This window comes from Urocitellus parryii, chromosome 2 (genome assembly GCF_045843805.1).
Source record: "Urocitellus parryii isolate mUroPar1 chromosome 2, mUroPar1.hap1, whole genome shotgun sequence".
NCBI classification, from domain to species: domain Eukaryota; kingdom Metazoa; phylum Chordata; class Mammalia; order Rodentia; family Sciuridae; genus Urocitellus; species Urocitellus parryii.
Window position 1 is genome coordinate 41,825,181 of NC_135532.1, and position 26,985 is coordinate 41,852,165.

The following is a 26,985-nucleotide window of genomic DNA, read 5'->3' on the forward strand; positions in this document are numbered from 1 at the left end:
GAAGGGGACAGGGGGACCCCAGCCCTTTCCTCCTCTTTTTTGCTTCTCAACCATGAGGTGAGCATCTTTGTTCTCCCTCCATGACATGCTGCCTCACCACAAGGCCAAAAGCAATGGAGACAACTGATCATGGGCTGAGATCCCCAAAACTGTGAGCCAAAAATAACCCTTCCCTCTTCCTAAGTGCTTTATCTCAGATAACTGTAATGCAAAGCTGACTAGCACATCTTTTAAAGAAGGAAGTATTAAGATGCTTCAAAAATGTCCTTTCAAAATGATTTATCTTGTCAAAGAAATTCATATACTACAAATAAAACTGGAGAAGTCTGAGTAAAATGGGTAAAGTGTATTGATGCCAATATCCTGGCTGTAATACTATGCTACGGTTTGCAAAATGTTGGGAGGAATTGGATAAAAAGTACACAGATTGCTATTATTTCTTACAACTGTTTATGAATCTGTAAGTTATCTCAAAATTTTTTAAAAGATCCACATATATACCAAACACACAAGCACAAAAGTAGGAAGCAAAAATCTTTATTTTTTAAAAAAATTCATTTATTAAAAACAGCAATTTCTAGCCAAATAATATAAAGCATTTTAAATTAATTATTTGAAAGTATGTACACTCTTTGTATAAGTAAACACTTGAAACTGTACAGATTTAAACAAATATTCATTTAGCAAACAAGTTGGATCACTATCACCTACTTAGCACTTTGTAAGGTGTTTGAGTGTTTCAGAAACAAAAGATCAGAACACAAGAAAAAGTGCCATTAAATATTTTTATCCCAAAGAACAAATCTGCTCTGTACATCAAACTACATCAGTCACAGTACTGTACAATAATCATGCCCTCATTTCTTTGGAAAGGCTATTTAAAAACCAAATGTACATATAATACACTAGCTGGATATTTTACAGTTTCATTAAACATGTATTTAAAAGAGTAAGTGGAAGTAAATGCAATCTTCCTAATTCATTCATTTCACGGCAAAGAAAGAATATGGACCCTTTTTCCTTCTACCTTCCCAAAACATAAGAGTGGTAAGTTCTATCAAGCAATTTCTACCTCTGACAGGGTTGAAAACAGATGACCTGTTACAAACGACAGTTTAGGCAGACCACCCGCACACTGTGCAAGACCCTGCCTTAAGCGCACAAGGAGCACTGCTACAGCTGCACCACCTGCACCACAAGGCCGTTGGCCCCATTCCAGAATCCTTGGCAGTGTCCCACCTCCAAAGTTTAAATGACTCAGAATTCTTTTTGAACCCCACAACAGGTTACATTTACTATAACAGCAGAGAGAAAACCAATCCAACTCCAAATTCAAAAAGGAATTTGTAGAAACATTTATAGATGTGCACAATTTGTGATCCCTGATATGGTATGGTGGTGCTAAAGTGTGGGCAGTGTTTGTATCCTTGTGTGTGTTGATAACATGTCCCGCTGCAGCAGGGCTAGAGATCCTCAAGGCTGGTGCACAGCATAACACAGGTAGCTGAAAACACACAAGTGTTCACATTTCAAAGAATGGCTGGAATCAAAGGTCGTGTGCAGAAGGCTGTAACACTAAGCTTCACTTCTAAGACAGGGTACTCATCCTATGCACCAGTTTCCCTTCTCATTTTTATGTGCCAGATTTAAGACACCTCACTGGTAATTCCTGCTCCCTCATACTCACTGAGGCTCTGGGAAGACCCATACCTATCTACGCCAGGAGGTTGCAGCTACCTGCTTTTGAACACTCTGCACCTAAGCAGTTCAAGGAGTAGAGATGGCAGGCCTTACCCAAGATCCTTGATCTTTAACCACCTTACATCAAAAGAAGAATTATAACACCCTGAATTCCCAGGAAAGCAAGATGCGTTCTCAGAAGCAACCAATATACTCCCAACTAAACTTCAAAATGACAGGAGAAATATTACATTAAATAGAGTATAGAAATAAGATTTCTGAAAGTAAAAAAATAGTCACTGTGGAATGCTGGGCGGTTAAAAGTGTTGCAGTGTTTCACGTATTAGCAAACCTTACCCTTAGCAGCTTTCTGGATAGCTGGATATCTGTAAAGTTCTTTGCACTACTTATTGTAACCTATTTTTATTGCACAACTTTTGTGAAGAAACATTTCACTGTGAGCCCTCCATGGCTACGTCTTAAAAACTTACATTTCTTGTTACCATAAATAAGGCAGCTATCACTGCTCACCAATTAATCTTTGGCATTTTGATGTTTTTAAAAGGGAAACACCAAACTCTAAACACTTTATGTTTCCTTCTGTAGTCAGCACTGAGCAGCACGCATTGAGGTTCTTGGGGACATTTCATGTAGGATCCTCAGTGTCCTGGCAGGCTGCAAGACTTCTCATCCCGTTCCCACCAGACAGACCGCTGACACGCACAGCCCAACCATCCTGCTATTTAGAAACCGAAAGCAGGAGGTTCAGCTGAAAAGCAAGGTGAAGGGCTGTTAGTTCTTCTGTGGGACCACCCTTGAGAGAAGTCCTCTAGAGCCTCAAAAACAAAACGAGGAGAAAAGTCCAAGATTTTTATAGCTACTGGGCCCTGAGCTTCTGGAGGAAGTGTGGGGAGCTACCAACATCATGAAATCCAGGCCCCTGAGTCACTTAAACTCCAGGGACAATGATGGCAAAACAGAACACCAACACTAACAAATGACAGAAATGGATCTGTGTCACCAATGGCACCTTTTCCTCTTCCCTCCAGCTTTCTCCTCCTATTCAACTCCTTAAAAGTTCCCATTCTCCCCAGTCTCTACTCACTTCCACCAGCTCTCCCAGCTTTACCTCTCTATTCAACATTCTCCTTCTTACTATATACTAAATTTCCAAATTACACTAAACTTAAGACCATAAATAAATATTCTCCCAAGCACTAGGCCACTCCTAATACATAACAAGTACTCGGTAAAAAAACTGCTGGCTGAATTGAATAAATGAATGATAACTAACCCAAACTGGACTCTATATTCAGTTTTTTATAAATTTAGGAAGAGAAGAAAAAACAAATACTTCAAGCATCTATTCTTATCTCTCAAATAACTTTCATTTTTATCTGAAATTTTCACATTATGAATATTCAGAACAAAATGATTCAGTACATTAAATGCCAGTATTTGAGTTCTCCACAAGAAGGTCATTTGTCTTAAACAGCAATTTTCACCACTGGAAAGGACTAAAATGCAACTGAAAACTCTAAAATCATCCCCAAAAGTTAGAGTAATTCAAAGTTTGAATTCTTGTTCATGAGAATAAAACAGTGTACAGTTTTTAAAATTAAAACTAAAAACATGTTTGCTCAAATATATTACCTACTGTAGTGAAAAAAACAAGGGGCATAAAACTACTAACGGTTTTCAGTCTGTGCTTTACCTGTTCCATGGAAGGACAAGCAATGATCTGGATGTCTTCAGGACTGAACTCTTCCTTTAACAGAGCATGAAACTTCTGGAAGACTTGCTGAATGTTATTCTTAGAAGAGGAGATTACATCAGATAAGTCAGAAAACATGCACATCTTACACATGAAGTACTATGAAAGCTAAATCGTCATAATGTTTGCCAAAATGAATGGAAGAAATCTTTCATAAGATTGCCACTTAAATATTTAAGATTGCACTTAATATTTCACATGTCAGCACAACCTGATGAAGACTTATCAGATAACATTTCCTAGAAAAACTAAACTCTAGCAAGCCCTGTCCCCCCAGAGAATAAGAGTCGTCAGCTATTTCTTACATAAAAGATAAAGTTCTAAGACATACAAAATGTACTTTAAAAATCAACCAACGCCCTGGGTAAAGATGTAAGCTCAACAAAGAACTATAAGTTATGAAATTTTCTCTGACATTTATCCCTCGGTGGCTGCCGCACACCATTTATTTCCACCACTCATTAGAAAAACAGGGTTCCTGGAATACTGCCTTCACCAGTGCTGGGCCACAAGCAAAATGTGAGGGTCTGACTTTTTTAATCTATTTAATTATACTTTCAAAATTAACATTGAAAGTCAGTCTCAGCAACTCAGCAAGACTCTGTCTCAAAATAAAAAAATAAAATGGGTTGGGGATATGGCTTAGTGGCTAAGTACCACTGGGTTCAATCCCTAGTACCACAAACAAAACATACAAAGTTAATATTAAAAACAGAAGACAAAGTGAAAGTTGGGGGAAAAAAAAGACATAATCAGAAGCTGGCTCTGAATGTCTTTCAAGAATCACAGCAATTATTAATCAACTTCACTAGAATAGTATATCAACAGTTTTAAACATCTACAGGAAAAGAAAAAGAACACTAGAAGTCTAGCCAACTTTCAGATAAATTATAGTACTACTCACCCTAACAGGTTTAAACAAGATGAACTCGGTGTCTTTATTGGACAGGTATAACGACATACTTCTCAACGTCAAAGGCAGCTTTGCTTTTATTGTCTTATAGGCAGTCACCACAAGGTCACTGACCTTTGCTGCAAAGCAATTAACCTGGTTAGGGTCACAAATTCAGAAGGGAAGAAAGAAAAATAGCAAAAGTCTCATTTCCCCAAAGAATGTGTCTCATTTTCCTTGTCTGTTTATCAAGTTTAACAATTAGCTCTACAAACATTAAGTATCTGCTATATACAAAACTCTAATCTCAACCACTAAGGCAGTAAAGAACTCTCCCAGCATGCTTTAAGACATTCGTAGGGGCTGTAATATATGCGTTTGGAATTTAGATGAGAGATAAGTGAGTTTGCTTTTTAAAGAAGTCATTCTTAGATACTTGTGAGAAACCATAGTAAATGAGCTTATCTATCTACAGAACTGACTCACAGTCAGAGGTGCTGTCTAACAGTCTCACTCAGGACACTGAGAAGATATCCACACAAATCTAAGGAAAACTAAATATCCATTTGTTGTAATCTTATACCACATTATCAGACAGCAAATAGAATTCTATAAGTTTCTAACTAAAATAACTATTTAACCTGAAAGAGCTACCTGGAAAGGAAGAGTAGTCATCTGTGAGGAAACTACCTAGATAGCTACAGAGGAAAAGATGGTTCCACACATGTTCAACATCACTCAAAATTAAAGAAATGCAAATGAAAGCAGTGAGATATTTACAAATTGACAATGATGTGGGGAAAGAGGTAGTTGGCCCTCCATATCTGCAAGTTCCACATTCATGGATTCAACCAACTACAGATCAAAAGTATTCAGAAAAAAACTGCCTATATACAGATATTTTTCATTATTCCCTAAACAACATCATATAACAACAATTTATATAGCATTCATGTTGTATTAGGCACTATAAGTAATTTAGAGATGACTTAAAGTATACAGAAGGACAGTCACAGGGTTTTTGCAAATAACCCATTTTATGTGACAGACTTAAACATCTTGGATTCTGACATGTGTGGTGGGGGAGTCCTGGAACCAATCCCCAATCAATATGGAAGGACATCTGTATCTTCATCAGTTGCTGATGAGTGTCCAATCTCTCTGGAGGGACACTAGGCAATTTCTAGCAAAACTGAAAATACACATACTCTTTCACTGATTTTCACTGCTAAAAATTTATACTATTTACATACTCACAAAATAAAAAGATGTGTGTATAGGGATATTTGTCAAATAATATATAGAAGAAACTGAAAATAATTAAATATCAATTAATAAATTTCTAAAGCTATCATGCTATACTGATGTGTTCCGTGTGTCCATTAAATACAGTGGACACAGAAGGATATGCTGGTACAAGAAGGGCTATAAGACACACAGTAAGTGAAAAAGTAAGAGGTATAGTACAATCTCATTTGGGTAACATTTTCTAAGTCCATATGTGCTAGTATACACAATGCTGGGAAAGAAACTACCTTTGAGAGCAGCACTAGTATGCAAGTGGAAAAGAGAGTTATTTTTTATTTTATACACCTTGAAAATATTTAGACCATCCGAAAACACTTTTTTAAATTGAGGAGGGTTGTGATAAGACAAGGTAAGAAAGTGCATTGGCTCTTAAGAAGAAAGAGTCCAGAATTGTTTATTTTTTCATTAAACAAATGAAAGCTCTTCAAGACACTTCCTTCGTGGGTTCTGGCTCTGTGTGTTAACAAACACACTTCAGAGATCACTAAATGAGTTTTCAGAGCCCTTGATAAGCATAAAGTAGCTGTGCAGACTAGTGAATATAGTATCCTTTAATTGTCTAGAATCAATTAACAAAACAGCATTCTCTCCCATGAGTTTCTTCATTACGACTTGATCCAAGAACCTGACAGTCTACATAAACCAGTCACCCTGGGTTTCTGGGGCAGAAGAGATTGCTCCTGGACTGTTCTTGATGTTCCCACCCCAACAGGCCCATAAATCTCTTTGACACTGAAGTGTGGATGTCATGTATTACAGATCATGAAACTCCAACTCCACCCTCCATTGTGGCTAAATGGGCAGAAAATACACAAGACAAACTGAACTGTCATCTCTATATACGCTAAGATCTCCTCACTAAGAAAGAAACCAAATGAGTTATGTGACAAAACAGCAAACCCATTTCAATCTGTCCTTTTCCTTTTATCAGGGAAACTGCTGCTTACTGATAATTCTAGTAATGCTTAAGGGTCCAATACATCTAACACTGAATTCTATTAGAATTCTGCTTGAGAAAATGACAACCACTATTTTGAGAGAAAGGATCTTTCCAAAAGGGAAAGAATAATATGTTAATTATACACCAAATCCCTGGGTTTAGTGTACTAAATGTCTGTGCCTATTTGCTATTTTTATCTATTTTAAGAAAGACTTATTACATCCAAGAGGTTTCATTTACATAAACATTCAAAATACAAATCAACTTCTATTTCTAAATAAGCCCTATGAGTGGCTGAAACCTTAAGCCAAAGGCTCCAATTCATCCAGAGATCATGAGAATGACTCCAAGAGTTGCCTTGAGCTGGGAACTAGGAAGTCAGCTTCCTGACTATGAGGAATAGGTGGTTGACAAAAAGGCAGCCTATGATCAGAATTCCCAATACTATTGGTAAAAAAAAAAAAATCTGATTTTCTTTTGACAAAGTGTACTACTCCATCAAGTGTGCTCTGCTTTTAAAAGATGTTTAAGATTTCACTCTCATGCACAATCCAAATGTTTAAAATAATGAATTCAGAATATTCACAGTTTCCATTAAAATATACAAAAAGGTATTTGCAATAAAACAAATCATTGCAAACCTGTACTGACATCCTCAAAGTGCACATGAGGAACGTTTGAAATACAATTCTGTCATCCTTTCAAAGATAATATTTACACATCTTCATATGAAATACATAGCTATTCTTAATTTCTTGGCCCAACTTCAGATTAACCTGAGGGGTTCATAATAACTGAAAAATCTATAGGCTTAAAAGAGTTTCAATCCTTTTTCTCAAAGGAAATGAATACCTGTCAACACAACATCCTTTCAATAGGAAAAGCAATCATATTAAAAAGTTGATTCCAGATTAGGTACCTGCAGATAGCTAATTTTTATGGGTGCAAAGCCTACTCTTTGGAACTCTCACTACAAGCAAAGAGCTACTTTCCAACTTGGGCACTGCTTACACATAATTAAAACTGTTCTTTCACCATTTTGTTCTTTTCATTTTCAAAATATGGGTCAGGGGAGCCAGAAATATGCTTAACAAAATTATTTATTCTGGTTTAATAGCAACTTAAAATGTCACAAAATGTACCAGAACAATCCACAAATTTAGGTTCAGTTTTAAATGTCTAACATATAAAAGTAAAGAACCCTCCCATTAGACTGGGGGTATAGCTTAATGGTACACTGCATGTGCAGTGTGCACAAGGCCCTGGGTTCAAACCACAAAAAAACAAAAATAAAGGGAAGCTGGGCACGGTGGTGCACACCTGTAATCCCAGCAGCTCGGAGGGCTGAGACAGAAGGATTGAGAGTTCAAAGCCAACCTAAGCAATGGCGAGGTGCTTAGCAATTCAGTGAGACTCTGTCTCTATAAAATACAAAATAGGGCTGGGGATGTGGCCTGGTAGTTGAGTACCCCCGAGTTCAATCCCTGGTACCAAAGGGGGAAATTAAAAAAAAAAAAAAAAAAGCAAAGGGAAGGGGACAGAGCAAGTAGAAAGGAGAGGGGAGAGAGGAGTGGGGAGGATAGATATAATCAAAGCATGATATATGCATGTATGGAAATGTCACAGTGAAACTTATTGATATGTACAATTAATAAAAGTTAATCATAATGAACAAAAAAAGTCTCTCCCAAAACAAAACCTCTAACACACACATACACACAAAAATTTACATTCAGGAAAGTATAAAATTGGAAACATCTCAAATATATCTATGAATCAGGCAATGATATTGCCTGCCAACTCCCACTGATACCTCAATTTTTATGATTCTTTTTACAAACACTCCAAAATATCAACAAAGAATAGAATTTAGAGAAAATGTGTAACAAAATAGTGGCCCAATATTTCTTCATATACTTGAAAACGGGTGTTTTTCTCTCCACAATTTCACTGTGTCAAATACAGTATTTTCAGAAAGCTATAAACAAATGAATGGCAAGAGTACAGAAATCAGCGGACTCAAAATGTTTCCATCCATACCAGATTTTACTTTTAACTAGGTAAGTTTATTTTTAATTCTTCCTTCCTTGGAATGCTTATTGAAATACCAACAGTGCTGGCCAATTAAGATCTGTTAGCTCCAAACTGAATCTAGATTAACTCAGATGTAGAACCCCAAAGTGAATAAGAAACAAATCCAAGCTGTCCCTGCAAGGACTATATAAATGCAAATTAATAATATCTTAAAAAAGAAATCCAAAATAGTAAAATCTGATTACCTGGTTGTGCCCAAGGCTGCTGTGAGAGGGTATACTTGGGACCTCCCTGACTGGCCATTGTTTTTAATGCTGAAACCTAGTAGAGGAGACAAGAAGAAAAGCTTCATTTCACAGGTGAAAAATTAAACCCTTGCCACTCTCAAAGGATACAAAACACCATTTAAACCTACTAAAGCATACTGATAATCAAATGTGCAACAGCAACAAAATTGCACCACATCTCATATTCCTTTAGAGCTTATACAATTTTTCAACAAAACTTTTTGTTATTTCAAGGCATATGTTACCTTGCCAAAAAAAAAAAAAAAAAAATCATATATGGCATTCTGCCTAAGACATTTCAGGATAGGAAGATAAAACTGAAACCCTAGAGAAATGTAAATACAAAACAGATCTCTCTAAAATGGACTGTTAATATTAAATTATTATTGTATTTTATTAGAAATGTCATCCCAGCTGGACAAAAATCTCCTCTATATACCAAGAAGATTTATTTCTTACTATATCATAGGCAGAGAGAATGTCATTAAAAAAAAAATAGGATTTTTCAATACCATCAAAAGGCACACTTGACTATAAAAGCTAAAAATACAGACTTGGGAGCCCATCTTCTAGTCATCTCTTTCCATTTAGTAGCAACAATATAGAAAAGTGAATGTAAAAAAGTGTATTTAGCTGCTTGGACAAGACTGTTGTGTCAAGAGTCATCACACACTGTGATGGGAAAATGGGTGGCTACACAGGGTGAGAGACAGAAACTGCATAAAACATTTTTTGTTTGTTTGTTTTAATGGACAGTCATGTTCTGCCAAAGCCTTGGCCCCACTGGAAAGTCTCATTAGAAAAAAACCTTAGCACAGACTCTAGCTTCTCTTGAAAAGGGGCAAACAAATAGGAGGGAAGAGACAGGCATAAGGTTAAAGCTGATCTCTCCAGCCTTCTTCACTGCTGGTTTCTATGCTGCCCATGTGCGTAAACTCGCCCTTTCCTCCTCTCAATTCTTCTCCATGTCTTTATTTTTTCATTGTGCGATTTGTTTTTAAAAGACACATTTCACAGAAGATTACAGTTTACTTAGACAATGCTAAAAGAAAAAAAATCCACACTTCAGTGTACATTATTTTGGGAATACATTGCAATTTAAAAGTATATATTCATGTTTATACATTTATAAAAATGAGAATGTATTTTTTCCCACTTAAATCTATATTCTGGACATTTTTCTGGGTCTGACAGTTTTAATTGTAATGGCTGCCTATTATTCCACTGATTGTCCCAAAATTTAACCAATTTCAAGATGATATATATATATATTTTTTTTTAAATAACCAGATTTTCTTTCTTTTTTTTTTTTTGAGAGGGACAATTTTTTTTAATATTTATTTATTTTTTAGTTTTTGGCGGACACAACATCTTTGTTTATATGTGGTGCTGGGGATCGAACCTGGGCTGCACACATGCCAGGCAAGCGCACCACCACTTTAGCCACATCCCCAGCTCCAAGATGATATATATTTAGGAAGTTTGTTTTAAAAACAAATACAGATTTGTACATTCATTTTGTGTTTACTATCCAGATAATTTACTTATCTTTAAATCACACCTCAAGGAGTATTCCCTTCAAAAGTTTTCCTGGGTATTAGAGTTCATGTCTCCTGAGAAAGAAACCCAGAGAAGGAACAGGAAAAGGAAAAAAATGTCTGGTACTCAAGGGAATAAAAAATGTTCTCCCCAATAATTCTCATCTTTTTTAAAACCCCAGAGATGAACAAAGACTCACTGTCTCATGCTGACATTGCCATATACATTTTATGTTCAGTTATCTTCCTATCTTGATTTCCCACTAGGTTATAACTCCTTGAGAGCAGGAATTAAATTTATAGATCAAATTCTATTATATGCACTACATCAAGAAAAATTTATAGGGTTAGAGGAAATTAATAACACTTCAAAATGAATATTAAGAATAAACTTGCTTATTAAACTGCTTGGGAAAAATTGGTATTTTTTACATACAAGCCTGGGTTTTTAGCATAAACTGGTCCCACTTATAGCTTAGCTACAAACCTAAAATTATACTTCCTTTAAAATGCCTTAATTTAGACTTTTGGCTAATGTAAAATCTTTATCTCAACTTTGTCTACTTTACTTTAAAATAACATTTCCACAGCACTTTACAATTACAAAGTGCCTTTACACATGATATTATTTGGTCCTTGCAGTAATCTTAAGACAATAGGATAAATTCTACAGCCATCCTGATAGAGGTTAGAAAACTGAGTCTCAGAGGAACAAACCTACTAACAGTTTCATTCAGCAAGTAGAGAAGAGAACCTGGGACCCCACCTTCCCAACTCCAAGTTTTTAGCTCTTTTTGCTACACCTACCACCATCCCAAGTCCCATTTAAGAGTTTCAAGCAATATCCAGTACCATAGAATTCTAAATAGTAAAAATGCATCAACAGTTTTTAAAATTTGAAAAAAATAATAATCTGACTTAAATGTTTTCACATGTACCTCTATCCCCAACACTCAGAATAATTTTTTTTTTTTAGGCCATTCAAATACTTAGAGAAAAGCCTATTTTTCCAAGGACAGGAAATAAGAAATGAGCATGTGTATGTTCTTCTTGTACTCATCTTATTTTTTCTCAAGAAAAACAATAATTACACCAAAAATCAGGAAAGCGGCAGATGAAAAAGACATAGAAAAGTTATCTCATGAACACTCAGCCACTCTGTGAGACGTCAGTTTCTTAGTCTATGAAATGAAGATGTCTTCCGTTGGGAAGCCAGGGTTTGTGGGTAGAACTAAGGAAAATGAAGCATCTCAACAGGAGAGCCTAGAGAGAGCCATATAAAAACAAAAAGGCCAATCTACAGCAGATAAAAGGGCATCAGAATCATACATTGAGTTTTTAGGTTAAAAAGTCTTTGACATACAGAGAATGTTCTCTACATACAAACACAGTTTGTTTCATTGTGCCAACCCATATATATAAACAAGCTGAGGACCTTTGTTGATAAGGCTTACATCTAAAATGGTAAGTACTGAGACCTACAAATTTACATTTAAATGAAAAATGAAGTCCTGTCTCCTTTCTATACCTATGGATATTATAATCATTTATCAAGGTACAAGCACAGTTGCCTTATAAAATACTAACTAAATAAAAAAGCCTGAGGTTCTGAACCTGCAGGTGATAATGCTGAGGCATACCTTTAGAGAAAAGCATTTTGAAGTTCTAAAATCTTTTTTCTCCTCTACTACTCAGAATGCTAGAAACAGTCACCAGATAAAAAAATAAAAATGCTGGGTCAACAAATTCTAAAACATAATGTCTTAAATGATCACGTATGTCAGTGTGAACTCCAGTGTTTGTGTCTGTCTGCCTGCCTGCCTGCCTGCCTGCCTATCTCTCTGTCTCTGACTGACTCTATGCCAGCAGGACTGGAAGGAACCTGAATTTGGAATAAGACAATACAAAAAGGATGCTCAGTCCTCTACCAGGCTGTGGTGTCTACTAAATATTAGGTCTAGAAACTCAACAAGCAGCAACAAGGGACAGAGGCAACTGTGTCTGATCTGAGCAATGGCACAGTCAACTGACACGTGATGTGACATTGGGCTCTCCATGATGATAAGACACAAGCCTTTCCCTTCTTTCCCCATAGCAAAGGGGATATAAAAAGAGATCCATAAGCCAGATAGCAAGTTCGAAGCCAGGAAACATGGTGAGACCCTGTCTCAAAATAAAAAATAAAAAGGACTCAGGGTGTAATTTAGTGGTAGAGCATCCCAACACTAGAGAAAGAAAGAGAGTTGGGGAAGAGGTGTATAAACAGCTAGCTGTCCAGGGAAATGCCTTTATGTATATACAACATGTCCATGGTAAACTGCTGAGGGCCATTGCCAAGTAGGAATGACGCATCGATATTTCCTTGCCAGCGTACCCCATGTTAAATGGACTTGCCTTGGAAATTTGCTGTGACCTTGCATGTGTGTTTGAGAAAGGTGACCCTGCTCAATGACCAGGGTGGATCCAGGATTAGGGTGTATCCTGCAGGTTTTAGGAAATATCCAGGTTTAAGATAATTTGGGTTTAGGGCGTTCCCGGTTTAAGACAATAGGGGTTTTAGGGAAGTTGGAGGTTGAAGATTATTGCTGCTGGGATTAGGGTGTTGCTGCTGCTTGTTCCCGTTGAGTTCTCGTGAGATTCAAATGGGATTTGCAAAAAAGCCTCGTGGAGTAGGTGAATTGTGCGGGCAGATTTTAGATTGCCCCTGAACCTGTGTGGAGGCCGGTGTGAGTTCGGGAATAAAGAATTGCTGTTTGAATCTACAAGTGTGTGGTGGCTTGTGATTCAGTGCCAAGCCAAGACTTTGGCAGTAAACTATTATATAATTCAGACTTGGAAGATTTTTCTATAAAGACATCCATTTCAGGGCCAGGGCTGTGGCTCAGTAGTAGAGCACTTGCCTAGCATGCGTGAGGCACTGGGTTCGATCCCCCGCACCACATAAAAATAAACAAATAAAATAAAGGTATTGTGTCCGTCTACAACTAAAAAAAATTTTTAAAAAAACTCTCCATTTCCTTTTTAAATGCTCTTAGTCCAGAGTCTTCCAAAATATACAACTGTCCTGTTAGACCAGATTTATCAAGCTTGTACTAAAGCCAACTTGGACAACTTTATTAATAAATTTTGACTCTCTTGATTTCTAGAAAAACTAATCTAGAATAAGCATTTAATCCTAGCTTGCATTATAATCAACTCAACAGATTTCAGAAGATTCATTTGACTGCTTTTATTGTATAATGTTTGTCTACAATATCTCCTATCAGTACTAATGTGAATGTACTCTCAGAAATACACATTACAGTTTATAAGCCAATTTTCCTTGAGAATAATTTCTGTAAAAATGATAACTTTTCTGTAAACTATAAACTGTCAACTCTGTACACTCTCCCTTTTTTAAAATCAAAATTTGTTACAGAATATTTCTACTACCCTTCTTTGTTTTGTGGTAGGAAAAAAATACACAAATATTCTAAATACTTCATATTAATGACTAAAATCCATTAATACAATAAGTATTTAAAAGGTGATTTTTTCATCATTTCTGCATTTGCTTTTTGTTCTTTTTATTATTTTTAACTTAAATCTTCTTCTTCTTCTTTTTTTTTTTTGGTACTAGGGATTGAAGCCAGAGTTGCTTAACCACTGAGCCATTCCCTCAGCCCTTTATGAAACAGGGTCTCAATAAATTACTGTAGGGCAGGCCCAAAATGGCTGTAGTTAGGCTCTCTTGCTGAGGCTTGGGGATGGGATTGGGGCTATGATTTTAGTATGAAGCCAAGGTCAGAAACACCCAGATTCAGCACACTTACTCAAGGTCAGAAGCATTTGCTTGTGAGCATGCGCCCACTTATGTAACCTGTTAGTAATGTGACTTCTTTGTCTGGCCTGCATATAAAAAAAAAAAAAAAAAAAGGCTTATAGAAGTGGCTGGGGGCTAAATAAACTGGCTGAGGATTAAATGGGACTGGTTGGTGTCTGTTGCTGTCTCTAAATAAAGAAAGTCAACCATCCTAATCATCCCAATAGTGCCTTCTCATCTTTTTTCAACTGCAGGAGCCCCCTAACCTTACATCCTGAGCCTGAGCCACAGCAGTGGCAGGTCAGTTGCTTAGGGCCTCACTAAGATGCTGAGGCTGGCTTTAAACCTAAAATCCTCCTGCCTTAGCCTCCCAAGTCGTTGGGATTACAAACATGCACCACCATGCCAGGCTTAATTTATATCTTCTGTCTATCTAGGCCTCAGGCATATTAGAGTTGATAACCCACCGACAAGTTACTAAACAATAATATGCATAGCTATTTATTATTTTATAGATACATCTTGCCTAACCAGTTAAGACTACCTCAACTTGAAGAAAATGCCACCATGTTTTTATTCTTTTTATGAAGTCCTTTAATACAAGTCTGGGGTAGACACTAGAGATTTAATAAACAAAGGTTAATTTTAAGACTTTTTTAACATCTTTAAGACCTCAGTGATGACACTTTTTAAAAAATAATTAGGTTGAACAAAAATGTTAGAATGACCATGATCTGCTCTGCTCTTTGTCAATCGACAGATTTTCGCTTAGGAGACAGAGAAAGAGTCAGCCTGTCATATATATGTATATTAAGTCCACTTATATGACAGTTTACAATGTAGTGATAGAAAATCTTCAATTCTCAATTATGCATGCAAAAATGAAAGGGGCAAATAACAAGGCAAAGCAAGAAGAAAAATAAACCCTCCATTTTAAGTAATAGAAAATCTGCAGTTGTTGCCATGCAGGTGTAGGAGGAAGTGAGCATCCAGGAGACTGCGAGCGGTGGCCCACATGCAGATCACTCAATGCAACAACAGCTATGCAGCATTTGCTATCTTCCTCTTCAAAACAAAAACTCTCAAGCATATCTAAAAGTCCACATAGCAAAGCTCTTGTAATAGGAAACAGAATGATTTCCTAATCACTGAGATTTGGACTACCATCTCCTTCTGCCAGAGTTTTCACAAAAGGGTAATTCAAAAGCAAAGCCAGGGAAGAATGCAAAATGACTTTACCAAGCAGGCACCCCGTCTCTACCTTTGTCATGAACTCCTCCAGCTGCTCTACAAACAGCTTGGTCTGCTGCTGAATAAACTGCTCACAGGCCGATTTCAGATGCCGGTCTACATCTTTTTTAGAGTCAAGATAATGTTCTCTTATCTCAGGAGTACCCTTAAAAAGAAGATGACAATTTCCTCCTGTTTTTATGTGCCTAGAAATTACCAGACACATAAAGAATGTCATTTATCCCACCACCAATGAAACAGACTCTTCTCACCTCCAACAAGAATTCTATCAAGGCATTGTTGCTATTCAGCCTAAAAAATCTTGGAACAGTCATAGGGTTCAGGATTTTAAATGCTGCATCTGTGAAACAAAATTTCTCATCCAGTAAACATGTCAGTTTCAACAGAGAAGCTCTGTGTAACATCAGTTCTTTACTACCATGAAGCCAGAAGGCATTCATCTTCACCAACCCACCTCCAAAAAAGACTAAGGGTGAGATGAACGTCAAATATGGCCACAGTACCCACACAGTTATTTTCTAGAAGTTGAATTGCAAAATGACTATTAATTTTAATTTGCCATTTACAGAAAAAAAGAAAAATGATAAATTATACTTGTTATCATAAAATTTCACTTCTTTATTTTTGGGATGTTAAATTGTTTTTAAAAAACATTCACATACTTACCCAGATTTGTTAAGATCCTGACTGGCACAGAAATTTATTCACTTGAAGGAGTATGAATAAAACAATGTGTCAGCCAGACAGAAAACACCAAGAGGACATATTTACCCCTTAACCTCCAGACTAACTAGACTCTACACAAAGTACTAACTGAGGTCTCATTGATGTTCAAATGCAATAAGATATAACATTAGTTGTGAGAGGTTAGAGGCTTAAAAGTGAAGATAGCAATTAAATTAAGTGACAGAAAAAAAAGGCCATTTCTTTGCTTTGCCCGACTAGAGAAAGCAAAGCATGAAATGCTTCCAACCCTGGTTTTGCAAGCACATGCCACAATAAATACTGCCTTGACCCTGGTCTTAATGAAAAAGAACCTCTCTCTATCAGATTCAGGCTTCATAGAAAAACGTGAGTGACTCTTTGTGTCTGCTATCTTTTTGTAGGATACCTGAAAGATTCTGTTTGCAATAAATAGAATCAAATCACCATCTGGTAGGGTTACATAAGCTTCACAATACATGGGGAAAAACATTTTCTTTAAACCAAATTTTGTCAAAATCTTAGGATGTTTCATCTTCTCACACCTCAGTGAATCTAGACTATCAACAAAAACTAAAAAAATAATAAGAAGAATTAGAAAAAAATAAAAATAAAGTAAATTAACCTCTTGTCTATCTCATTACTTAAAACAGACATCAGCAGCCAGGAATTCTTCAAGACAAGAGCACCATTCCCATACCTCACACTGAAAGAAAAGAAGGAAATCACCTGGAGAATTGGGAGGTAAGAGCCTCAAAGAAAATGCCATTTGAAAATTATGCATTATGTAAAGGCAAAAGCCAGAAAATCTGGTTCCTAAAAAAAAAAAAAATGATACACACAAGCTTTATAAACCAAAAAAGTATTCTCTGTGGTGGACAGGTGAGAAATTAGGGGAAAAGAAGCAAATGTTTTAATATGACTCTGCAGGAGCCACAGTGGATCTCAGCTGAGTTAAACCAGACAAGCACAGTAATTATGGAACTAAAATCCTGCTATATTTGGAATTTCTGTATTTGGGGTTGCTCTGAATCACAGAACACAGAAAATAACTTCAGTGACTACTTTCTCAATTGCCCCCATACATTAGAGAGAAAGTTAATTCATTATATAAGCAGACGGCTTAAGGCATAAAAGCATAAACCTTTTAGAAAAGATTAAGAAAAGATAAAGTTTACAAAAAATTTGTAAGTAATTAAGAGAAATGAGTGATGTTTATGGTATAGCCTTAATTGCTGAAGACCAACAGCTTGGAAAGTAGCTAATCTTTTAAAAGTCATCTCTCATTAATTCATAGACAAATCATCAGAATGGATGAATCATCTTTCCCACGATGAGTCAATATTTTTTACCAATTCCGAGACCTCATATCTACATGATTACTTATCAACCAGCAGATTTAAAAACACTACATAAGCTCACTTTAGTACCTAAAACATAGAAAACACCTTAACATATTTTCATTCTTAATGATCTTGACAACCCAGTTAGAGAATCATAACGAGTTCATTATGCTCGTTTTACCTAGGAGGAAGGTCGGGCAGGGAAGACAAAACACCCATCCAAGATCACACAAGAGCTAGGAAATGATGAACAGGAAAAAAAGAAAATCAACTCTCAGACTCTTAAACAAGTACTCCTCCCATTTTTACTCTGATTTCCTGAATTTTCACAAACTGACAAACTCAACTCCAGGTTTAAAACATACCAATTAGCTATCAGGTACTATTTACTAAGTAGCTATTATACTGATTTTTCATTTTGTAACTGGTTGTAAGTAATATGTGGCAGAGTCTAAGACGGTAATAGTACATCACAAATTGAAATGCTCATATAAAACTCTCTTAAAGAAAATACAGCAAGTTAGAGTAATTAGGATATTGATAGCTCAGCTTAGTGAGAACAAGATACACACTTAGCAAGCAAAGCATGCAAAAACATTGCAGATGAACATAAAATAACCTATAACCTGTGCTGACACATCTGGACAGGTTCAAACATACCCAGGTGTGCCAGCCAGGACAACAAAGTACCTCTAGTTTTCTTGAGGTCCAGGGAAATTTCCTTAATGGTGAATTCAGTGTGAAATGGAGCAATTTGTTCTCGAAGAATCAAAAGGTGCTTAATTAAAAAAAGCTGTCCATCAATCTGAGTCTAAATTGTAAAACAGAAAAATTAATATTATCACAGATTAAATAAAAATAGGAGCATATAAGACACATGTTATTAATCAATACTAATCTATCTAATTTTATAGCCTTATGGCACTAATATGCCTCTAGTGTGCAATGAGCTCTTCCCATATTACCCATGTTAAAATTAAATAGAAAAATCTTGCTTCAAATTCTTTTTTTAAAAAAATATTGTTCAGTTGTCAATGGATCTTTATTTTACTTATTTATATGTGGTGCTGAGAATTGAACCCAGTGTCTCACACATGCTAGGCAAGCACTCTACCACGGAGCTACAACCCCAGCCCTTGCTTCAAACTCTTAATACCACTTGCTCTACTTAGGAAATCCAAGAAAGTAAATTAGACAAAAGACAACAAACACCAAATCTAGAAAGAGAAGTCAAATATATTTTCATATGGTGCAGAGGTAGAAAAGATGATGCTATCCAACACTAGCACAGAGCAGGAGGTACATAGGAATTCTAAGTATGAGCATGATTCTGCCCTCTCTTGGTCTTCTAGTTCTTTCTCTTCAGGAAGATAGCTTTCATTGTTTGATCAAAGCAATTTCAATATCCAGAACATCAGACATACTCAATACTTTTTTACAAAAGTACAAAAGGAATCTCTAAATGTAAGATGGCTTGCGGGTCACCATTTTGGATTATCCTGCCACCAAGAGAGTACTAACTACCTACACCCTTGAGAGTTCCATATGCCCTTTCACCCTGTCAGAACCTATCTCTAAGAACCCTATGTTGCAAGTGAGTTCTCAAAGTTCACCCAATTCTAAAAAATAAATAACCACAGCTCTTATTTTCAAGAGTCTGTATCTTAGTAAAAGCAAGACTAAATGTGCACTTTCTTGCTGCCTTTCAAGGCAAAATCTTATCTCAAAAATACTTCAAATAAAATATTTTACATTAGAAAAAGTTATCCTTCAGTAAAGCATTATAAATTCAAAGGGATTATTAAATAAAGTGACACCCCATTAATATCTCCCTCCCTACTTCTAATAAGCTTCTAAGTTTGACTTATGCAATGAAAACTCACTTTGCATTCTGAACACAGGGCATCAAATAAGTATAAATGTTACACTTTAAGATACTTTTAAAAGAACTAAGACTTGAGAGCAAAAATAGTATCAAATAAATCTCCTCTGTTTTATTAAAGTTATTGTAACCTAATAAATAGTATCATGTGAATTTACTAACAGACTAGGTGATCAACTTAAGAATGTAATAATTATTTCCTGCCTTAAAAACTAGAAAATCTAAGACCCTCGTTGTTATACAAAATTACATATAAGATGGTGTAAGGGGAAAGAAAAAAAGAGAAATGTGTTACAGTTGATGAGGTAGAGAGAGGTGATGGGAGGGGAAGGGAGGGGAAGGGAGGGGGGCATACGAAGGGAACAGGAAGGGCAGCAGAATTCAACAGACATTAGTATGGCAGTATATATAAACGTGGCTGCATAACCAATGTGATCCTGCAATCTGTACATGTGAGAAAAATAAGAATTCATACCCCATTTGAATCAAATGTATGATATATGATATGTCAAGATCATTGTAATGTTTTGAGCAACTAATGAAAGAAAAAAAAAAACTAGAAAAGGTCTTTCTAGAGGGCTCCAGATATGGCTCAAGTGTTAGCAACGCTCACCTAGCATGCGTGAGGCACTGGGTTTGATCCTCAGCACCACATAAAAATAAAATAAAGATATTGTGTCCACCTAAAACTAAAAAATAAACATTTTTTTAAAAAAAGAAAATCTTTCTAGCACATCAAGCCATTTCATTGTTTTTTTTTTTTTAACCAAAAACTAAAAGGCAATAGTACACAAACTCAGCAATGAAAATAAGTAAGCTAATGCTTACCAAACTTAGGGCTTCCTCACACATACCTAAACCTCTTATAATATGTAGGAAACAGAATTAAATAAAAGAGCATGGCCTACAGATAATGAAGACAGAAGGATGAATGATCAAAAGCTTAAAAGAGAAGACAATGATACAAGAGACATCAGCACATAAACTTTTTCTTAATTAGACCATTCTTTTCCTTCTGGTGATCTAAGACACATATGCCCCTAAAGAAATGTGTAGGAAATAGGGGTAAAAAGCACCCATAGTCACACAAATGTTTTTACTATCACATATTTATTTTTAATACATTTTTCATTACCTAATTAGACTATATATCTAATTTGTATCCTTTCTTTTTGCCTGAACATACTTAAGTTAAATCTTGTCTCATTTTTAAAAAATTTAATGGATGTATAAATTTCCACCATATAGAATATGCCCCAATTTACTTTACCATTTCCCTAATATTAGATACATTCCCTAATTTCATCTACAAAAAATGTGAGAAGTCAGGCTTGCAAGTGCTATTTAAAACTTAAATCTTCCTATCTACATTCTTATTCTCCATCCTCTTCTAGTCCCTTTGTCAAAATTTAATTTCAACTCTCCATTTCTGACTAGAATATAATGGTTACAAACAAAGGTAGAATCTGGAAGTTAGAGAGTTCAAACCCTCCAAGCAGTAATGAAATTCTGGGTAGAAACAGTCCCCACAGCTCCCTCCCTGAAGGTGAGAGGTATTTTAAGTGAAGAGTTAAGCTGAGCAGTGCTGTTGAACATGCTCTACTTCTTGGGGAAAAAAAAAAAAAAAAAAAAAAAATCTCAGTGCCATGGAAGAAGCACAGCCAGCAGTTTTCAACATCAGATCCCATCCTGATTGAAAATCTTAAGCCACATAGTCATGGCAACTCCTTCTATTCATACAACCCAAGGTTGACAATTGCCTTTCCTCAAAATTGACAGGCTAATTTCCTCCTGGTAAGACTATTCAACTATTTAAATCACCATTGCAGAGATAGTTAAATTGCTAATATCCTTAAAAACAGTTTCTTGGTATTTCAGGGAATCAGCAAGAAACCTTTATCCTACAGAACTGATAAACTAAGTACCAATTTTGGTTTAGCAAAGCTAGACTCTCTTAGGGCAGTCTTTACTGAGCACTATAATGAAATACTAGCTTCTCTCAAAGGGCCTCAAAATTCAATCATATTAAACAAATCTTATTGTCAAAACAGCTTTAAATTTCTGTGTCTATAAATAAATGCTATATTGCAAAATATTATAGGTAATATAATTTCACCTAACACTTCGTCAAACCTTGTTTTTGCTGATAGACTCTGATGCTCCCAGTAAGGACTGAATGCAGGCAGACAATGCTTCCTGTGATAATCCCTGGAACACCGCCCTCTGGTGGAATAAAAGAGAACATCAAAACAGATATAAAAGGAAAATCCTAGGTCCTGAGTGCAGCAAACCAAATGCATGCTTGCCTTCACTACTGTTTATTACTGATACCATTCCTCTTGGAGCTTTCTATTCCCATGCAACCTTTCTAGACCAACATATAGTTTTGAAATGTGCACTCACGTCTGGAAGCACTCATGTGATCTTTAATAAAAATGTTCTACCACTTCTTGAATGCCATGCTAGATGCTGGGAAGTCATGGCTCAAGAGGCAGGCAGGGTACTGACCTCATTCCAACATGATCTCATGTTGTAAAGTGTTTTATTATTATTAATTTTTTGATTTGGGGTGGTTTTGTTTGTTTGTTTTGTCTGTACTTGAGATGGAAATCAGGGGCACTCTACTACTGAGCTACATCCCCAGTCCTTTTTGAAACAGGATCCCGCTAAATTGCCAAGGGGAATCCTCCTGCCTCAGCCCGCAGAGTGGCTGAGATTAAAGGTGTGTATCACCATGGCTACCAGTGGTCTCTTTTTAAAAGCTCAGAAACTAACTGTAAAACAAACCTTCAGTGCATCTACTTCTAAAAACAAATCCCAGGCAATTAGTCAGCACTGCATTTTAAGATTCATACACATTCATTCATTATATGGTATTATTTAAAACAGCAAATAAATAAACATAATGGAAATGTTCAATGATCAATGATGGGAGATTGACAAATAAAATACCAGTAAATTAAGTTACAAACTACTGTGCATAAATAAAAAGAATGCTGAAGTGGTAAAATTCTTATAATTAAGTGGGGGGAAACAGGTTACATATAATTAAGTGGGGGAAAATATAATTAAGTGGGGGAAAACAGGTTACAAAATGGAATATGAAGTATGAATCCTAATTAGGATTAAATTAAATGGCAGTGGCAAGTTGGTCAGACAAGGATTCCCATCAGTCCCCTTGCTGCCCTCCCTGCCTCCATTCTACCGAAGACATGACATGGTTGTGGTTGGTTATGTACAAGACATTTATTATGAGCCACAGTCCTGGCCCTGGCCCTGGCCCCCTACTTGATGTTATTCTCTCTGTATTGCTTCAACCTGTACAGAGGCTACTATGGGAAGGAAGGATTAGAGCTATCCCCTACTGTGTCACTGACCTGCCCAGAAACCTAAAGATGGGCAGCTTAGGAAGATATCCTCTCCCTCCCCTGCTCAGTCTTAATATGGTTTGCGTTGGATATGTCTTTCTTCACTTTCAGTAAGACTGAAAGTTTAAGACTTGGATGTAAGCCAAGTGAAAAAATAAGTAGGTAAGCCTAAGGCATAAAACAAAATCAGGCAGAGTAACTTCCTTAGGCCTACTTCTTATTGGGCTACAGACCCTATTAAGCAGCTCAGAGACTTCATTCATTGGGGTCTGTGATAACAAAAGATTCTGTGTGGAATAGCCTCCTGCACATTTCTCTTGGGATCTTGGCTCCAACTGTAGGAAGTTTAAAAATTCCAGCCTAATGCCATTATTCGATATACCTAATTGGAGTATGGGAAAGAAGAGATGCCAAATGTCCACAGTTCCTCTAAAAGAGATCTGACAAACTATATAGTTTAAGTAGAGCAGTAGGATTCAAATGCCCCATGTAATACTGTGCAACCTTGTTCAGTCCTAGTACTCTGCAGTACAGAATACCTTTGGCACATGAGGGCATATGCATACTCCTTCTGAACGACATCCTAAAGAAACAGTGGTACCTGGACAATTCACTACATGACTCCTGTATGTAGTCACTTCTCTCTTTTTATGCAGTTGGACTTACAGCAATCAAATTAAGCAATGAAAAAGTGAATTTCAAATGGTCAAATTTTATGAACTATTTTGGCTTAGAAACAAACCACTGATAGCAAATACAGACAAATCAGCTGTTACAGGGAATGACAACTGTGTATGATTAAAATAACTCTCTTCTGGGAAATCAATGAACAATCTAAACTGGTGCTTTAAAAAAAAGTACTGCCAACTTTAGCAATAACTAAGTTTATGGCTAAAACCACATGTGATCTTAATTATTTGTTAAGGATATCAATTCAAATTGAGTGCAAAACTAAATTATAGTAACTGCATTTAATACTAAATGTAGATTATAACTACATGATATTGAATATATCACTTTCTGCACCTCTTTTTCATCATTTACAAACTAAGATGAACAAAATGAACAGTGTTTTTAAACTTACTGGTGATCTCAGACACCTTTAAGAATCAATGAAAGCTAAAGTTCTTATTCTTAAAAAGTCACAAATACATATACACAAAATTTAACCATATTTACAAGGTGTTCATAAAAGTCCTTTAGTGGATCCTAAGGGCCTACAGAATACTCAAATTAGGAATCTCTAGATTGACCTTCAAGTAATCTCCATATCTAAAAATTATAATTCTAAGAATAACAAATAAAATACATCAAGATCTTAAAATAAAAATTTTAAAATATTCTAAGTGAAAGAGTAAATAAATTCACAGTAAAGATAAAAGAATTCACATACATCTATGCATCTGTATAATTTGGAGAGACAGACAAGAGTTCTTCGAACTGTAGGATACCACATTCCATGAAGATCTGCTGGAGAAATCGTGGTATGTGGTCTAGGATTGAGGGATTCTGTTGAACCTAAAACCCAAATGGAAAAGAAAACACATTTCACGTACGTGGATGTCTGTCTTACAATAACTTACGTGGAAACTATAAACTACTCCTTCTTGTTAGCTAACAATAACTGGAATGGTGTCAATTTTTTTCTAGCCTTTAATCAAGAATGCCCTAAGAAATCTAAGTGAGGTTTAACACAGTCAATGAGAACACAAGAGTATATACATATATTCCAGCTTCATATATATGCCCAACCCAAATTGCTTATGGAATAAACACAATTCCTATTTTAAAACAAGATCGAGATCTAGATCTGTATGTAATACAGATCTGACAGGGAGAAATGTCAGCAGTGTTGTGGGTTAGTGCTTTCAACTTCCTACTTCATAATTTTTAAGTTTTTTTATTATTAAGTAAGCACTATCTGTATAATTTTAAATCTCTTCCATAAGGCCTCAAAATTTAAAATAAGATCTCCTTTATAAAATTTCTTAAAGAAAAATAATACTAAAACAGATATAAAAGAATATTAAGCATCTACAGTTTTGCTAAGGATTTTGCTATCTGTAGGACCTCTCCTTCAAAATAAAGAGCCAAAGGGCTGGGGTTGTGGCTATGCAGTAGAGCACTCATCTAGCACGTGCAAGGCCCTGGGTTCGATCCTCAGCACCACATATAAATAAATAAATTAATTAAATAAAGGTATTGTGTCCAACTACAATTAAAAAATATTTTTTAAAAAATAAAGAGCCAAAAAAGTAACCCAAATATAAGTTTAGTGAAATAAAGCTGGAAGTCAACTTTTGTGTTCATTTTTTTTTTCATTGTCCTGTTTAAACAGCTGTTGACAAGCAGTGGGGGTTGGTTTACTTCCACAGCAAGCCATCGAAAGACAAGGGTCTCCTGGTTGCCTCTTCTCAAGAGCACAGGTCCTCGTCTATCACCCTTTGTGCCCTCATCCCCCTTCACTTTTCTACACATAAAAGAAAGCCAGCTTTTTGAAGAGACTAATAATTATTCTCTTTAGAGAATGGTCTCTCCATCAATGTGCTATGTCACCTCGTTCCACCCCAAGAACCAAATCACTAAAAGCCCTCATTTTGAAACCCTGATGATATCATTCTCTCATTTCTGACATACCTAGAAACCAGAAAAAGTGGTTGTTATGTATTTCAGAGTTGCTTTTGGTTTGGGTTCTGCATGCCACCTAATTCAGAGTCTTGCTTTCCACCTCAAATTCTATCACCATTCTGGTAAAACCAATAAGCATATGGATGAACATATGACCATATGACTTTGACCATTTTAACTCCAAAGATTTTTACTCCCATGATACCCGCTACTCATAGACAAGTTTTCTTATTACTTTCAGAATTACATTCTCAATACTTTAAACAGACTTTATTCTTACTCCAAATTATTCTAACTCATATTATGTGAAGCCTTCTCTATCCAAAATGTCCTTGTAATTTATCTTTCTCATTTGTTTCCTCATATGGCTCTGCCAAGCCCTCCTCCCTGGTTTTAGTCATAACCCTCTCACCTGCCTGTCTCTGATCTCACTGGATGTTCTTTCTCAGCTCAGTTCACTCCTCTGCCCCAATTTGCTCCTTAATGTTGGCACTGGCTAAGTCTCTCCCCAGACCTCGGCTATAATCAATGGCTCAACTCTGTAGAGTGGGGTGATCATATAAAAGCCCAAAGTATCAACTGCTTCTCCATTTTTATCTCTATGCTGGTTCTACTTATAACTCTAGAGCAGTGCTGTCCAATAGAAATATAACATGAGTCATGAATGTGACAGAGTAAAATGCCACATTAAAAAAAGGAAAAGGGGGTCGGGATGTAGCTCAGTGGCAGAGCATGAGTATTGCCCTAGGCTCAATTTTCAGCACCACCAAAAAAAGAAAAAACAAGTGAAATTAATTTCAATATATTTTCTTTAATATACCCAAAATACCATTTCAACATGAAATCAATATAAGTTACTAAAAAGACATTTTCTATCCTTTATTTCATATTAAGTCTTTGAAATCTGGTGTATTTTTAACACACTTAGAGCACATCTTCCACACAGCACATTAGAACGAACTAGTCATATTCTACATACTCAATGGCAGGTGATTACTGTATTGGCCAGCACAGTTCTAGATCCATATAAACAGATCTTCTCAGTGATTCCACATGAACTTCCTCAACTCTTCTCTTAGCCCTCACTTCTAGTGTGTCATGAAATTCTTTGGACTCAAGACTTCTAACCATATCCCTCTGTTTCACACTTATCTTCACTGGCTCATCAACACCCTGATTCAAATCATGTGTGTCTTTCAAATGGCAAAACACAACAGCCTCCAAACCAGCCTTTACAGTTCTGTCAACATAGCCTCATTGTAATGCCAGGCATGCATTAAAGAACAGGCTTTACTGGGAAGAGAAAACATACAAAGCCAGGGCTGGCAAGACAGGGATATACTATCTTCTTCAATAACTCTTAGAGGTTTACTAGAACCAAGGTATAGTGGACAAAAGGGACACTACAATGTGACATGGTTCTACTCACAGGAGGAAATTTCCTCCCAGTGAGTCTCCCCTTCTATGTGGTAAGTGTGATAAAATGTCTTTATCAGATAGGGAATGCCCAGGCTGCCTGGCAATATGGATTTGGGATCCCAACCATCTCTAGAGCT

The 26,985-nt window shown here is 36.2% G+C and overlaps 1 protein-coding gene across 2 annotated transcripts in view; it reads right to left on the reverse strand.

Moving 5' to 3' along the window:
* Nucleotides 1-546: 546 nt before the first annotated feature.
* The window catches only part of Cog3 (component of oligomeric golgi complex 3), a 53,387-nt gene continuing 26,948 nt past the window's right edge, over nt 547-26,985 (reverse strand). Inside the window, exons 15-24 of one of the 2 annotated variants that reach the window (XR_003302927.2) lie at nt 24,195-24,319; nt 21,567-21,656; nt 18,242-18,362; nt 15,758-15,846; nt 15,517-15,651; nt 8,874-8,949; nt 4,359-4,486; nt 3,395-3,493; nt 2,212-2,449; nt 547-1,504 (exon numbers count right to left, since the gene is read on the reverse strand). Coding sequence is in view for 1 of the 2 variants with exons in the window: in XM_026411963.2 (XP_026267748.2) it covers nt 2,420-2,449; nt 3,395-3,493; nt 4,359-4,486; nt 8,874-8,949; nt 15,517-15,651; nt 15,758-15,846; nt 18,242-18,362; nt 21,567-21,656; nt 24,195-24,319 (893 nt within the window). In the remaining variant the exon portion in view is untranslated. Of the gene's footprint in view, nt 2,450-3,394; nt 3,494-4,358; nt 4,487-8,873; nt 8,950-15,516; nt 15,652-15,757; nt 15,847-18,241; nt 18,363-21,566; nt 21,657-24,194; nt 24,320-26,985 lie in introns of both variants that reach the window. The other variant, XM_026411963.2, reaches the window with a different exon arrangement.